Below are 14,556 nucleotides of genomic sequence, written 5' to 3'. Positions count from 1 at the left end.
AGCGCGATTATACATCATTTTTCGTTCGATTAACGCCGAAACATTTTTGCTGACTTGTATTCTGACGTGTAGCTACGAATGCACGTGTATGCATTAATATTGTAAAAACTCGACAATACGACGTAAGCAATATTGCGCCGTATCGTCATGGCCTGTAAATTATAAGTAAGCCGATTTTGCCTTGCACTCGGCCAAAGTGCTGTAAACGTGGCGTGTAGGTAGTATGGGGGATGAACGAATGAGATGACTGGCATGTTAATGCACGTGTTTTACCCAATGACAGCTGAAGGCAGAGTGAGTAGCCGCTCTCCGAACCCAGCCGAGTTGGTCCCCACTCGCAGGAAGGTGACCAAACTCGACCATGTCGTATAGCCAGCCGCCACAGTAGATATGAATAGAAATGAAACAAAATGACATATTTGAAACGGAGTCGTGCAGTGCTGAAAACGTGTAGTGCTGTTATGTGTGAACAGACGTTTAATGGTTTGCGTGTCGCCCCAAAACATTAAAATTGGGGCATGCGCCCCGCTTCGAGAAGTACTGATCTTTATTATGACCTAGTAGGGAAGAAGATTATCACTCATTACAGATCAAAATAGGCAAACCAGAGAAATTAACTACATTTTTCCAAAACTTTCAGCTGGTAGTCAATTTGTCATTTAAGACCAAAATCGAGAACCGTCAAAAACAGCTGATAGATATTTTTTGACAATACACTTGCCTTATACAATATGTACATATATATAATATATGAATCGAAAACTTTTTATCGTTTATAACCCACTTAAATCAAAACAACTCGACGATAAGATTAGAAACAACAACTTCAAATAATAATAGCATTTATCTATTTGTTTCAATAAGATAAAACACACTTATATTCAAGTAAACACACCGATGGTTCTTTGCACATCCATTCTAAAACATACCAGCGCCCAAGTCGTCCATAAAAGTCTAACAATCACCAGCAGATCCATCATGAAATTTTGCGCCAATCTCAGCTTCATGTTTACCGAAATGCCGTTCACAGAACGGTATTCGCTAGCCAAAGATGCCGGTTTTAAAACAGTGGAAACCGGATTCCCATTCGGTTGCACAATAGAACAAGTCACCGAAGCCAAACAACAATCAAACGTAGAACAAATTCTAGTCAACTTATATACAGGTATTATATTTTATATATATATGTATATCATTACATTTATAATCATGCACTGCAAATAATATACAATTTCATACATAGGAGACACGAGCAAAGGTGAACTCGGTGTAACATGTCAACCAGGCCAAGAAGAAGAATTCCGAGCTAGTCTCCGCACAACTATTGACTATGCAAAATCTCTCAAATGCTCACTGGTTCATGTGATGGCTGGAAATCTAAATGAGGAGAGGACTTCGAGTCATTGGCAAACGTACGAAGCTAATCTTTCCTACGCTGCAAAGGAGCTGGCCAAAGAAGGGATTACAGGATTGATAGAACCAATCAATAGTCATACCGTGCCGAAATACTTCATGAACTCGTACGACAGAGGTACGTATTCTTCATCATTGGAACGTACATTTGTACATATTGTTGCATTATTTATTAACTAAATGAATGTTTACATAGCCGTCGATATAATCAAAAGAATCAACAGTCCGAATATGCGTCTGATGATGGACCTATTTCACTTGCAACAGATCAAGGGAGACTTGACGTATAATATTGAGGAATTGCTACCGCTCGTAGGACATATTCAGGTAATATTACAATGTGGTTCGAATCTTTTTATGCAATGCCATGTCTAATCGTGTGTTTTTAGATTGCTCAAGTTCCCGATCGCAATGAACCGAACACGCCAGGTGAAATAGATTATAAGTATGTCTTGAAGCTTTTAGAAGACAAGGGATATAAAGGATATGTAGGACTTGAATACAAACCGTTGAAAGGGACTGCTGAAGGTTTGAAGTGGATTGAAGAGTTTGGATATTCCTTATAAGACGATGGTTTCTATACATTTGAAATGAAATAATTGTTGATGTAATTAATTATTATTAAGCAAGGCCATCGCGGCCAATACCAGGCCCAATCCTCAAAAATAACGTACATGTATTAAAATTTCTAAAATGACAGCTCTAAAAGTAGACCTCATATATTTGTTGCGATAGCCTCGGTTTAATATATTGTTACAATAAAAGAATATGTAATTAATGTGCCGATATTTTATTACAATAAATTTTTAATATGAAAAAATAAAAGAATTTGCTTTAATTCTATTACATTATAACGCGACTATAATCAAGGGCTGGATAAAACGTTAAATTGTAATATTATTGTTAAAATACATTGTGAATTTTTCTTAATTTGAAAAAATAATTCAGATAGCATTGAAAAATTGGCATTTAAACACTTTTATCTATAGAAGTAGAATGCATAGAATCGCTCTCAGCCTCCAAAAACGTTGCTACAAAAACTCTGCGCGGGCGGCAGAGTTTGTTCATTGTTTGCTAAACTTCGTCTCTCTTCTGACCTTCCGTCTCTCTCTTCGATGGCTCGCTTTTAGACGGCACTTTTGTTAACCCTTTGCCCGCGGCAATAAATATAGCGAACAAGCCCTGTGGGCGGCACCTTTTTCGCGAATTTGGCAATCGAGTTTTCGACCTTAAATATAGATTTTAATATTTACTCAAGTAACCAGATATGTTAATTAACACAAAGTATTATTTTAAACAATAAAATACATAATATATCTCGTAGTTTTGGATTAATTGTCAAATAATCATTCTTCATAATTGTATGAAGACGTGACGTCACATAAACGAGGTTTCAATATGGTTCCACAAAAAACTAATTTTTGACTAGTATATATTCATTTTAAGCAAATTGAATAGATGGCATTCAACTCTAAGGAATATATATGCAACCAATTTTGAACCTTAAAACAGTTGAAATAGGCGCATATAAGCCTCAAAATCCCGTGCAAAGTTCAGAAATTCTATGGAAGACAGCCGCGGGCAAACGGTTAACAATGACCATTCTATGCATTCTACTTCTATGCTTTTATCACATTCAAATTTGAACACACATCAATTCGGGACAAGAATTAGAGAATAAAAAATCATCAGCCCTTGATAATACAAAATAAAAAACCACAATGTTAAAATAAATAAGAAATAAATTCACTGTCGATTTTCCATCATTACTTGGAGACACTTCTACAAAAAAGACCTACCCCACAATAGCAATATTTCGGATTGGATGAGATCCGTATCCATATTATAACATAATCAACTCATACATATAAGAAATTACAATTACAATTAAGTCGCAGAAAGCACATACCATTCCAAAACGGACAACACCATCGATCCTCATACACAAATAACATAAAATAAAACACAAAACATTCAATTCTGCCACATCATTAACGAAAATACACATTCATCATATTATTATAAAATTAAACCTAAATAATAACCACTAATGAAATGAGAGCGGTATGTTTGGTAAATCTTTGAATTTTACGATCCACGAATGTTTCATAACATTCGACAACGACATTCTCTCAACGCTGTTTCGAACTAGAAGCTGCAAAAAAAAATACATTTTAAAATACGACATAAAACAAATATAAAAAATGAATTTAAAAAAAACTGACCCTCACCTTACTGATTAAATCCTTTCCACCGGATGCAACGAAATCGGGAAAGTTCATTTCTACCGCTTTAATCTTACTGTACGTTTCCGTCTGCTTGGCACTCTCGAACGGTGGCTTTCCGACGAGGAATTCATAGCAAAGTACACCTAAACACCAATTGTCGACCTTCACATCGTACGTCTGACCGGTGACCATTTCCGGAGGCAAGTAGTCTACTGTACCGCACATCGTCTTACGTCTAAAATCAAGTTGCATTACATATATCGGATAACTGTATTCACATTATAGCATAAAACTATATAAAACAATCCAATCGTAATCTACACACCTGTCTGACGGTGCATGAACTGACCATCCAAAATCGGCTAACTTAAGATCCCAATATTTGGTGACTAGAATATTTTCAGGCTTCAAATCTCTGTGCATCACTTGATTCAAGTGGCAATAATGGAGAGCCGAGGCAATCTGTACAATACGAAAAATAATAATTTAAACATAAATTCTGGTCCCTACATACAAAAAAATCCAGATGTGACCAACCCATGACTTGATCTATGTATTTGAGGAATATGAGACGGTCACAAAATCAAATTCGATAATTAAACATACATACACGTTCACACATACCGGTTATGAGAGCATTTTCGACATCAATTGAGCGCAAATGTAGGGAAACTTACACACAAGATAAAAGTTCTACTTCCGGTTGTCGTATTTTGTTCGAAATTTTTTTATTACTTAAAATCAGTATAATTATTATACACATTAAATATCAAGAAAATAAAAATAATTTAAAAGGTCAAAATAAAATAATGAAATATTGTTTTACAGAAAAATACTACTTCCGGTTTACGAATTCTAGCCACAACCTTATCAGCTCTAAGTTAGTACATAAAGTGTGGACAGAATAGTGGCCACAACATTTTTGATCTTTCTAGGAGGAAAAAATCCCACTTCCGGTTTATTTAACCCTCCAGATTTTTTTTTATTATCATCACATTGACACAAGAATTATAGTTGAATTTTTTCGTGAAGAGCACACATGTTTAAGGGGTCGAAAAAATAGTGGAAGAAAAATCGAACAAGAGTAAACTGCCACTTCCGGTTGACGGATGCTTACCAAATTTTATACGTAACTTTTACTTACGCTTAAACTTGTAGATATGAAATTTCAGTTCAATAAACCAAAAGGTTTCTGAGAAAAACATAAAAAAAACCCCCGATTCTCTAGAGTAAAAGTACTACCTCCGGTTCAGGTAAAAATATTACGTTATAAAATTTATAATTTCTATTACATGTAAAATAAAATTCAGTCCGATTGAGTTAGCGGTTTGGGAGATAATTGAATTCAAAAACTTAAAAAGAGGACACCTATTAGGGGAAGTACCATTTCCGGTCAACTTAAAAATTTGAAAAAAATTTACGTCGTATCGATAAGAATTTCAGTAACCGATACTAAGTTTCAGTTTGATAGAACTAACGGTGTTCAAAAAATCCCCAAAATACACCGACACACACACATTTTTTCTAGACGTTTCATTAACACGTGATCAGTGATCGCTTTTGAGTTCGAATCAGTCAAAATCTCTAGTTCGAATTTTCTTCTGCAAGCTTCATCTATTGTTACTACGTACACAGATAAAGTAAAAAGTTAAGATGCATCATCATTCTTATCATCTAAAATAAATCCCATTACTACCTGATAAGTATACTTTGCTCCGATTTGTTCCGGGAATCGTCCGTGTGGGGCATTTCCTAAATATTTATACAGCTCTCCTCTCGGTGAATATTCCAGAGCGAGGTAAATCCTCGAATCGTCGTGAAACCATGTGTACATTCTGAGTATATGAGGATGTCTGAAAGGAACATTGCAATAAGCAGTCTTGGGTAAAATGTAAAGATTATTTCAAACAACAAAATAGGCATACTTGAGCCGCGATTGAATTTCTATTTCTCGGAGCACTTGTCGCTCTATCGAATAATCGACCAACTCTTTTTTGAACAGAATCTTAAGGGCCACAATGTGATTGGACTGTTTTTCCTTTGCACAATACGCCCGTCCGAATTTACCTCGGCCCATTAAATAGCCCAGTTCAAAATCATTCATAGACCATTCGTAACTGAAAAAAAATACAACGATCGACTTAAAATCAGCGGCGACTAATACAATGGAAGAATTTATGAAAACAATTACAACACATACGGTTTATTGTAAGCTTCGTGGTTCATCATTTTTGAGATCATATTTTCACACATTGTTCTGTATTTTTCAGGAACATCTTTCACCAAATCGGTGATTGTCTCTTCAGACATGTCTGAAATTAAAATGATTTGTTCATACAATATTGTTATTTAAAAGGCTCAACTAATCAATTACTATAACTCTCTTTTGCCAAAATGTAGGTTGGCTGATTGACCACAGAATCGGGGAGAAAAGTTAAACGTAGACAAAGACAACAGATAGGTTGGATCATTTGATAAAAAAAAGATCTATCCTACACAAAAAAAAAAAAAAATTTTTTTACTCTCATCTTTTTATTTTTATGCAAATATTATATGTACTTAATCGCAATGTTTTCAATATATGTGGGGTTTTTTTTTTTAATTAAAAGACTAATATTCCATCATATTAAAAAACTCCTGATGTGGAGTTGGATCTTTTTTGCGAAACTGTGTGTATTCAAAGGAAATTCTCATATAAAAGCATCAACCAAGCCATTTCAGTATACAAATTCAAAATAAAATAAATATTCAAATAAAAAAAAAAAACAAAAGAATATACTGAATATATGAATATTCAATTAGACTCACTGATGTGATGGGTTGCGACGAAGTTCGAATACACAGCGTTGGTGGACTCGCTGTGGTTCGGTTTGTGGCTTGGATCGATCAGGCGTGGTTTAGTTGTTGACGAGAAAATTCGTTGCAAAACTGCAATGAAGATGATTAACGTGCAAAGAGATGAAGAAACGCGTGAGGAACGCAGCAGCCGTCAACACAGTTGGCAGTTGGCAGTTGGCAGATGGCAGTTCAAAAGTGAGAGGCGACAACAGGCAACGGTCTTCTCGCAGCTACCATTCGCTTCGAATCGAAAGCCGCCACCCAACGGTAAACTCAATAATACGAATTTCGTAACAAAATTACACTCCTTGTACAACAATGCATTATCGCCAATTGACGATAAACTTATATTATATATACGTATGTATATACAAGGTAAAACTGATAAATCATTCGCTCATTGGCTACGTCCACACTACCGATATCTACACCCGATATTTTCGAAATTTTCCATATCCAGTTCCCATATTGCAACCTGTGGTTGCTATTTAGGAACTGGTTATGGCAAATTTCGTAAATATCGGGTGTAGATATCGGTAGTATGGACGGCGCCATTGGCCTTTTTAAATAGCCGGCATATACAATAGTGGTGTGAGTTTGGGACTTGAAATTTCTCAACATTCGTTTTCTCAACTTTTACAAACTTTTTGGCGACTATATCTCGTTTTTGCTCCGACAGGAGTTGTATATGTAATATACAATTGCAATATATCATATATATATTGTATCGGTCTCCGTGACGGGTCGGAATGTGAAATGCCGGAAAACGCAAATATCGGAAGGCAAAGATCGAAAATCGAAAGATCAAAAAAAAGGGTGCATGGTAAACGGTACATACTCACTTAATTTGCGCGAGCAGGATACAACAGGAACAAGAGGAACAGGCTTTTCCTCCCGTATTCTGCGCGCGCACATTAATACGGGAGGAAAAACCTGTTCCTCTTGTTCCTGTTGTATCCTGCTCGCGCAAATTAAGTGAGTATGTACCGTTTACCATGCACCCTTTTTTTGATCTTTCGATTTTCGATCTTTGCCTTCCGATATGTGCGTTTTCCGGCATTTCACATTCCGGCCCGTGAGGTAGACCCATATTGTATTACTTATTTTTAATTTTAAAATTTGTTTATTTATTTTTCATTAGTGGTTTTACCCGGCTTCGCTCGGTATTTGTAATATAAGCCGCTTAAACATGACTAATCTGATAGTTTTATTTTATATAAATTTATTTGAATACTGATTTGTTTTTTTATTAAATTGACTGTCACAAACAAACGAACATATATACTGTCTCTTTCGAAATTATATGTATACCAGAATCCGGCGCATGCGCCCCCGGAGCTTTCGCCTCCGGCAGCGCCTGCGCCCTCGGCACCTTCGCCCCCGGGGACTTCGAATCCTTTGAAAAAAAATAAATCGATGACGTCACGGATATAAGAACCAACAATACATACATACAAAGTCTCTTTCGAAATGATATATTAGATTATTTGTTTACAATTCTTATAATGTTTATTGGGTTTGGTGATTACATCGCAAAAGTGAATTGCTTACAAGGATAACCGCCACAAAAGGCGCACGAAAATTCGGCGTACAGAAAACATGTTTTTTAATGATGATAATAAAAATCTCGTAAAAAAAGTATTCGCGCAGTTTTCTGTACGCCGAATTTTCGTACACTGGGAGATCCGCGCACGTGATTTTTGTAGCGGCGGTTATCCTGGTAGCAATTCACTTTTACAACGTAACCCGTTTACCATTTATCATGTTCTTTCTTGTTTTTTTTCTTTTCACGTGAATTATTTTTTTATTTAAATATTAGGTCACAGTGTCGTTTCGAGCAACTGTAAATACACTGAGGCAAAAAAATCTTTAAAAATAAAATAAAATAATATATTATATATAAAATTTTTATTTTTTTGGTTACACGTACGTATGTAATATCTTAAATATACGATAAATATTGTGAACATCCATAGGTTTTTAAACTATTAAAATGCCTTAAAAATATTTAAAAACGTTTAAAAATCAATTCTTACCAAATTTTTTTAATAGTTTATGTAAGCGTAATTTTCCATATAATTTTTTACTCTCGGTAATGGCGCGTTCTCACGAGTCAAGTCTGATTGAATGATTATAGTTGATCAACAAAAGTTGAATGAAATCTGTAGTGAAGAAATCTTTGTTTCAATAAAGTTGATCAAAGTATGTGTCAAATGATTGTCAACTTCGCTGTCAACTAGTCTCCCCACGCGTGTATGCGTTTTTTTTGGGGAATATATAATTATGCGATCTATTTTTATTTTATTCGTGAAACGTATCTTTTTTAAAACCAATACTATTTAAATTAATTTGCTCTCTTACTATTACTTACTTTTTTGTGTAGGGCTTTAAAAATGGACCATTTTTAGTTGAATTTTTTTTTTTTTTTTTATCCAATTGAATCAATTTCTATTGAAGCGTTTTAACAAAAACTGATTTAAGTCGTGTTCAACTCTTGTTGATCAACTATCATCGGTCAATCAAACTTGACCCGCGAGAACGCGCCATAAACGGATAAATTCGCACATGCAAAATAAAAAATCGTGAATAAGAGATATCTGACACTGTTAGTATGATAGTTCGCGTGAATAGCTCTCGATGGATGGAATTTTCGGGTGCCAGATGTTCCGTGATCGAGATTTTAGTGACGTGTGCGAGATCGCTTTGGGCGGAATTATCACCGAATCTACAAACTCGACATACACCGAAAAAGTCGAGAAAGTTTGTAGTCGATGGAACGGAACGGGAGTGCCTAAAGGACACAAATGATAGTTTTTTGACTGATGTTACAGGTGTTTTGTTTTTGAGATTTAAAATCCAATGAACCAACGATTTTAGCATTTCTCATGATTAGTGTCGACCCATGTTTATCAGGTATGGCCAAAAGGTAGAACGCGATCTTATTTACAGTTAAACACCATATATTAAATATAAATCTTGATTTCTATCGGTTATATTATATAAACACTCGCACGGCAATTTTCACCTTTTTACATCTAAATAAAAGAAAGACATATTTCGGGGACCACTAGTATTATACGATGTTTGTTGTATTTCCAGTTGACATCAGGGCAGTAAAAATTCTTACTATTTGAAAAAAAATTATTTTCCTCTTATATTATAGTATCCCATGGGTAAGTATGACAAAGGTGGTTATTATATTGGCGAGAGTAAAGAGATTGAAATGGCAATGGGCGGGTCACGTAGCTAGACGATAACGAATGATAAATTGACGAAAGAAGGCCACAGGGACGATAGGTGGATAAAATCAGAAAAAATTGTGGGATGAGATTGATGATAGTTGCCCTAAACAGAGACGAATGAAAGCGTGTTGAAGAGGCCTTCATCCAGCAGTGGATGGCGAATGGCTGTAAATGTTGAAGATGATGATGATACTATTCCAAAGAATCCAGTTTCTTTTCGAAGTCTAATTTCTCCCTTAAATCTCCGTTTAAAGCAAAGATAGATTTGTTTTTAATATTCAAAAAGAATCGGGAGAAAGGTGGTGTTCTGAGTATTTGCAAAATTTATTTTCATCGATACACAGGCGTAAAAAATGCGAAAGTCATTGGATTAAAATATAGGTATGTACGAAAAATGTAATCGCGATATGGGTATCATGATATGTGTATATATGTATGTACATATATTGTATGTTTAATAGTGTTCGGATAAAACCAGTGACGAAAAAATACAATAATTCCGTTCAGTAAATTGCAAACACGAAAGAACCGGTAACCAAAAGTCGCGGACATAAAAAAAACCGAACACTGAAAAAAGCGGACGTATAAAATGACGCACATGAAAAAGCCGCAAACCTCGATAATACCATATATGTACATACAAATGTATGTTTCCCTATTTTCATTTTACCTTTAGTGTTTCAAAACTTACCACATTTTTTTACAATTATGTATCTGGTCTTTTCGGTCCTCTGTTCTTTCGTATCCCCAATTTTCGTGTTCGGTTTCATCATAGAACCGATTTTTTACACACAAAAATGATTTATAATAAAAAAAAAGTTTTTAAAGAATTACGCGTTGGTTACACTGCATACATACAAATATAGGACGTTTAAATAAAAGCAAAACAAAGATTAAAATAAGTGGGGGATAAATAAAATTTTAAAATATTCAAAAAAGATTTGAGTCAAACAAAGCCGTCGCGATAGATCGGTTAAAAATATACAGCATTTGCAAAGCACAGTAACTGTCTAAAACATGTTAGTGGGACTCAAACCACAAGCTGATTGGCTAATATATGTATCTCACTGATGGTTTGGATCCCACCCAAACATAAAAAAGTATGTAAAGCTTCAATAGATTCATTAAAACAAAACGGTGCCACTTTAGTATGCGGTCTACCTTGGCATATCTACTTTAGTATGCGATCTACCTACACATTTTTACTTTAATATGCGGTCTCACTGTCTCAGTTCTCGCGTGTGACAGTGAGACTGAATAATACCAACCCTAACAACCTAATCTTAAATGAATAGGGCCAACCCTAACCTAACCTAACCTAACCTGACCCTTAAATAAATAGGTGTTGGCTGCTAAGATATATATTTTTTTGTGAAAATATTGATGAAATAAAATATATATTAGCAGCCAACACCTATTTATTTAAGGGTCGGGTTAGGTTGGGTTAAGTTAGAGTTGGCCCTATTCATTTAAGATTAAGTTGTTAGGGTCGGTTTTTTTTCTTCGCTGCTGACGATATTTTGATAGAAATGCTTCGACAACATTATGGGGCGACAAAAAAAAACAAAAAAAAATAATAAACAGGTCGTTGCTACGGTACAAAAATAAAAACGAGTTCGAATTTTCGCATGATCGAAAAACTTCATCTATTGTTACTACGTACATAGATACAGTAAAAAATAGTCGATTGCGATTCAAATGTAGATCACATGCTAAGGTAGACCGCATACTAAAGTAGCACCGACAAAACTACATCCATACAAAAAATAATAATAATAATAATCAGCACACCTTGAAACGTCAGTGGACCTTCGCCGGAACATTGTCATCTTAATATTAGAATTAGAAAATAAATCAACAAAAATATGGCACAATATATAAAACATTTGAAATGATTCAATATTCAAGTTTGGTGTGGTAGCGTTTGAAGCACCGGTTGTAAATACATAGAGGCACTTTGCATAAGTCACAAGAGATTTTCGTTTTCATGAGCTTCTGGCGTTTCTTCTGGGTATTGGCGCAACCGTGACACCAATCGTAGGGTTCTCGACGAAGCAGTTTCGTGCGACGAGACCGTTTACTCCCAAGTTTGCGTGCTTTGGGAAGTCCCAGGCGACGTCTAACCACCACAGCCCGAGTATGGCCATACCTTCCCTTCGGAACTGCTGGAAAATGTCGACCGACCAGACGACAAACCCTTCCGTCGGAGCATCCGCAACAGCACCGGGCATACTTATCCAGCATCTGATACCCCAAGTGCTCGAAGAATCTCGCAGATCGTTTCTCAGTCTTTTTTCCGATTTTGTAACACACTAGGGCGTTTACCAATGCCATATCGAAAATGCGCAACCCCAACTTCTTATGCCACTTCAGACTATGCAACTCTGAGCATTTCTTCAATTCGGCCAAAGGGGTCACTCGAGGCACCACGTCGGTATCCCAGTCGCAAAATGGCGGAAGATCCGAGTTCAGAGACGCGCGTCTGTGATTTTTATCATTCCAGACCAAATGCTTGGGCTCCCTGCTCTTCTTAATCCTGCGGCAAGTGTTAATCTTCTTCGAGCGGATGAATTCCAAAAAGTCTTTATTTGTATTCCAGGAGTCTACGTACAGGCTGTGTCCCTTGTCGAAATAAGGCTCGATCATGGGCATCAGTCGCTTTCCATTTATGCTCAAACCTGGACTATCCGGACTCTCCACCCCGCAAAATATGTCGAAGTTTAGAATGTAGCGCGTTTTGATGTCGTACGCCACGTACATCCCGACTCCGTATCGATTGCTAGGTATTGTCCTAGTGATGAAGACGTGGCCCGAGAAATAAACGTCCGCTTGGTCTATGGCTAGCTTCTCGTAAGGGTAGTAGTACTTTTGGAAGTTTTCCAAGATGATCTTGGCGAACGATTTCACCCTGTGAAGCATGTCGTTCTTATTCTTCTGGGGCGTGTTGGAGAACTGAAGCATTTTCAAAATACAAGAGAATCTGTGCAAGGTCATGAAACTCTTAAAGTTGAAACTTCTCGAGGGCGTAAATAAAGGATCGCCGCGAGTGATGTTCATGATTATGACGAGGGCTAAGAATACGTGCATCTCGTCTCGAGTTACGGGACTCCATTTTTTGAAGTCAGATTTGCTGGAGACCCTTTGATTGGTCAAAGTGAACTGGCAATAGGAGTTGGTAGCTTGGACCATCGTGTCCACGGCCTCGTCGGTGAAGAACAATTTGAAGTAGTCCAACTCGCGAGCGTCTTCACCCAGTCGAAGCGCGCGATCCTTCAGGCCTGAAGCGGTTTCGTCGAAGGGAAAGGTGTCCGTGTGTTCGGTGTCTTCGGGCGTGAAGTTCTCCAGTTTGGCCTCGAGCACCGTCTGCATGACGAGCTCGTCTGGCACGAACAAGTCGACCACGTGGGACTCTTCCGATAAGTACGACAGGTCTTCTTCTTCGTCGACGTCAGACGACATGTCTGCGGCGGCGAAGGGTCCGAGCGAACTGTCCGAGCAACTCAACTCCTCCATGTCGCTCTCACTCGCTTCACCCACTTGACTCACTCGACTCACTCGACTCACTCGACTCACTCGACTCACTCGACTCAATTCCTCGTCTCCATTGACAACGTCCCCGTTCATGACTGTCTTGTCTTGTCTTCTCTCTCGGTGTCCGAAGCGTATTCCGTACGGACGAGGATTTCCGCGCGCACTCGTCAACTTCACTTTCGCAGTGTGTCAGTGTTGCCAGCCGCGAAAAATGCATGGCCGCGTACCGTATTGCGACTTACGCGTCCCATTCAAATGTGCTATTTCAATGGCGCCGTCGACACCAACAGTATTTACTTCAATGCTTACAATATTTTCCGTATCCAGTTCCCAAATAGCAACAAATAGGAACTGGATATGGTTAAATATTGTAAGTAAAAACTGTTGGTGTCGCCGGCCCCAATGGCGTGTATTTAATTGATCAGTAATTTATTCAGCTTTTGATCAGTAAAAATAACTGACAATATAACCATAAAAGACGGTAATTGGACTATTCGTCACAAAGACAATTTTTGCCATGAAAATCGCGAATACACAATATTTGGCACTCAAGTTCTCGTTACTATGATAGTTATCGTTAGTATGATGGACTTTTCGGCTGCCAGATGTTCCGTTATAGAGATTTTAGTGACTTTGTGACGAGTAATTTGTGACCAGTAATCACCGAACGATAAAAGACATTTTAAGAAAGTGATTATATCAATTTCTTGTATTTTTTTAATGTTAAAACATTAATAATATAATTGTGATTGAAAATTATTAATAATATAGTTAATTGATTAATAATGTAATTAATTAATCGATTTATTAATGACATAATTATTTAATCAATTGATTAATAACATAATTAATTAATCAATTTATTAATGACATATTTAATTAATCAATTGATTAATAACATAATTAATTAGCCAATTGATTAATAACATAATTAATTAATCAATTTATTAATGACATATTTAATTAATCAATTGATTAATAACATAATTAATTAGCCAATTGATTAATAACATAATACATTGATTAATAACAGAATAAATTGATTTTGATTAATAACATAATACATTGATTAATAACAGAATAAATTGATTTTGATTAATAACATAGTTAATTGATAAATAATATAATTACTTATTGAAAATGTTGATAATTTTATTTTCATTTGTTCGAGATATTAATGAAAACATTATTTACATTTATCATACCTTCCTAAGTAAGTAAACATATATTTTAATTCAATAATAACGACGTCTACCAATATATATTTTTTTTTATAGCGTGATTAATTATTTTTACTCTGGCAA

At 36.2% G+C, this 14,556-nt stretch overlaps 2 protein-coding genes across 2 annotated transcripts; one reads left to right on the top strand and one right to left on the bottom strand.

Moving 5' to 3' along the window:
• Positions 1 to 645: 645 nt before the first annotated feature.
• Gip (hydroxypyruvate isomerase-like protein Gip) lies at positions 646 to 2,735 on the top strand. The gene is made up of 4 exons (XM_077437783.1): positions 646 to 1,165; positions 1,244 to 1,531; positions 1,610 to 1,740; positions 1,803 to 2,735. The coding sequence occupies exons 1-4, from the start codon at positions 898 to 900 to the stop codon at positions 1,977 to 1,979; spliced, it is 864 nt and encodes a 287-aa protein (XP_077293909.1). The 5' UTR covers positions 646 to 897; the 3' UTR covers positions 1,980 to 2,735.
• LOC143916601 (aurora kinase B-like) lies at positions 2,185 to 6,911 on the bottom strand. The gene is made up of 7 exons (XM_077437782.1): positions 6,450 to 6,911; positions 5,842 to 5,953; positions 5,567 to 5,758; positions 5,338 to 5,494; positions 3,967 to 4,103; positions 3,645 to 3,876; positions 2,185 to 3,568 (listed from the first exon to the last, which is right to left on the bottom strand). The coding sequence occupies exons 2-7, from the start codon at positions 5,949 to 5,951 to the stop codon at positions 3,461 to 3,463; spliced, it is 936 nt and encodes a 311-aa protein (XP_077293908.1). The 5' UTR covers positions 5,952 to 5,953; positions 6,450 to 6,911; the 3' UTR covers positions 2,185 to 3,460.
• Between the last annotated feature and the right edge of the window lie 7,645 nt (positions 6,912 to 14,556).

This window comes from Arctopsyche grandis, chromosome 9, assembly GCF_051622035.1.
Source record: "Arctopsyche grandis isolate Sample6627 chromosome 9, ASM5162203v2, whole genome shotgun sequence".
Lineage (NCBI taxonomy): Eukaryota > Metazoa > Arthropoda > Insecta > Trichoptera > Hydropsychidae > Arctopsyche > Arctopsyche grandis.
Note: the sequence above shows the minus strand (reverse complement) of the source record. Positions and strands in the feature narration are given on the sequence as shown.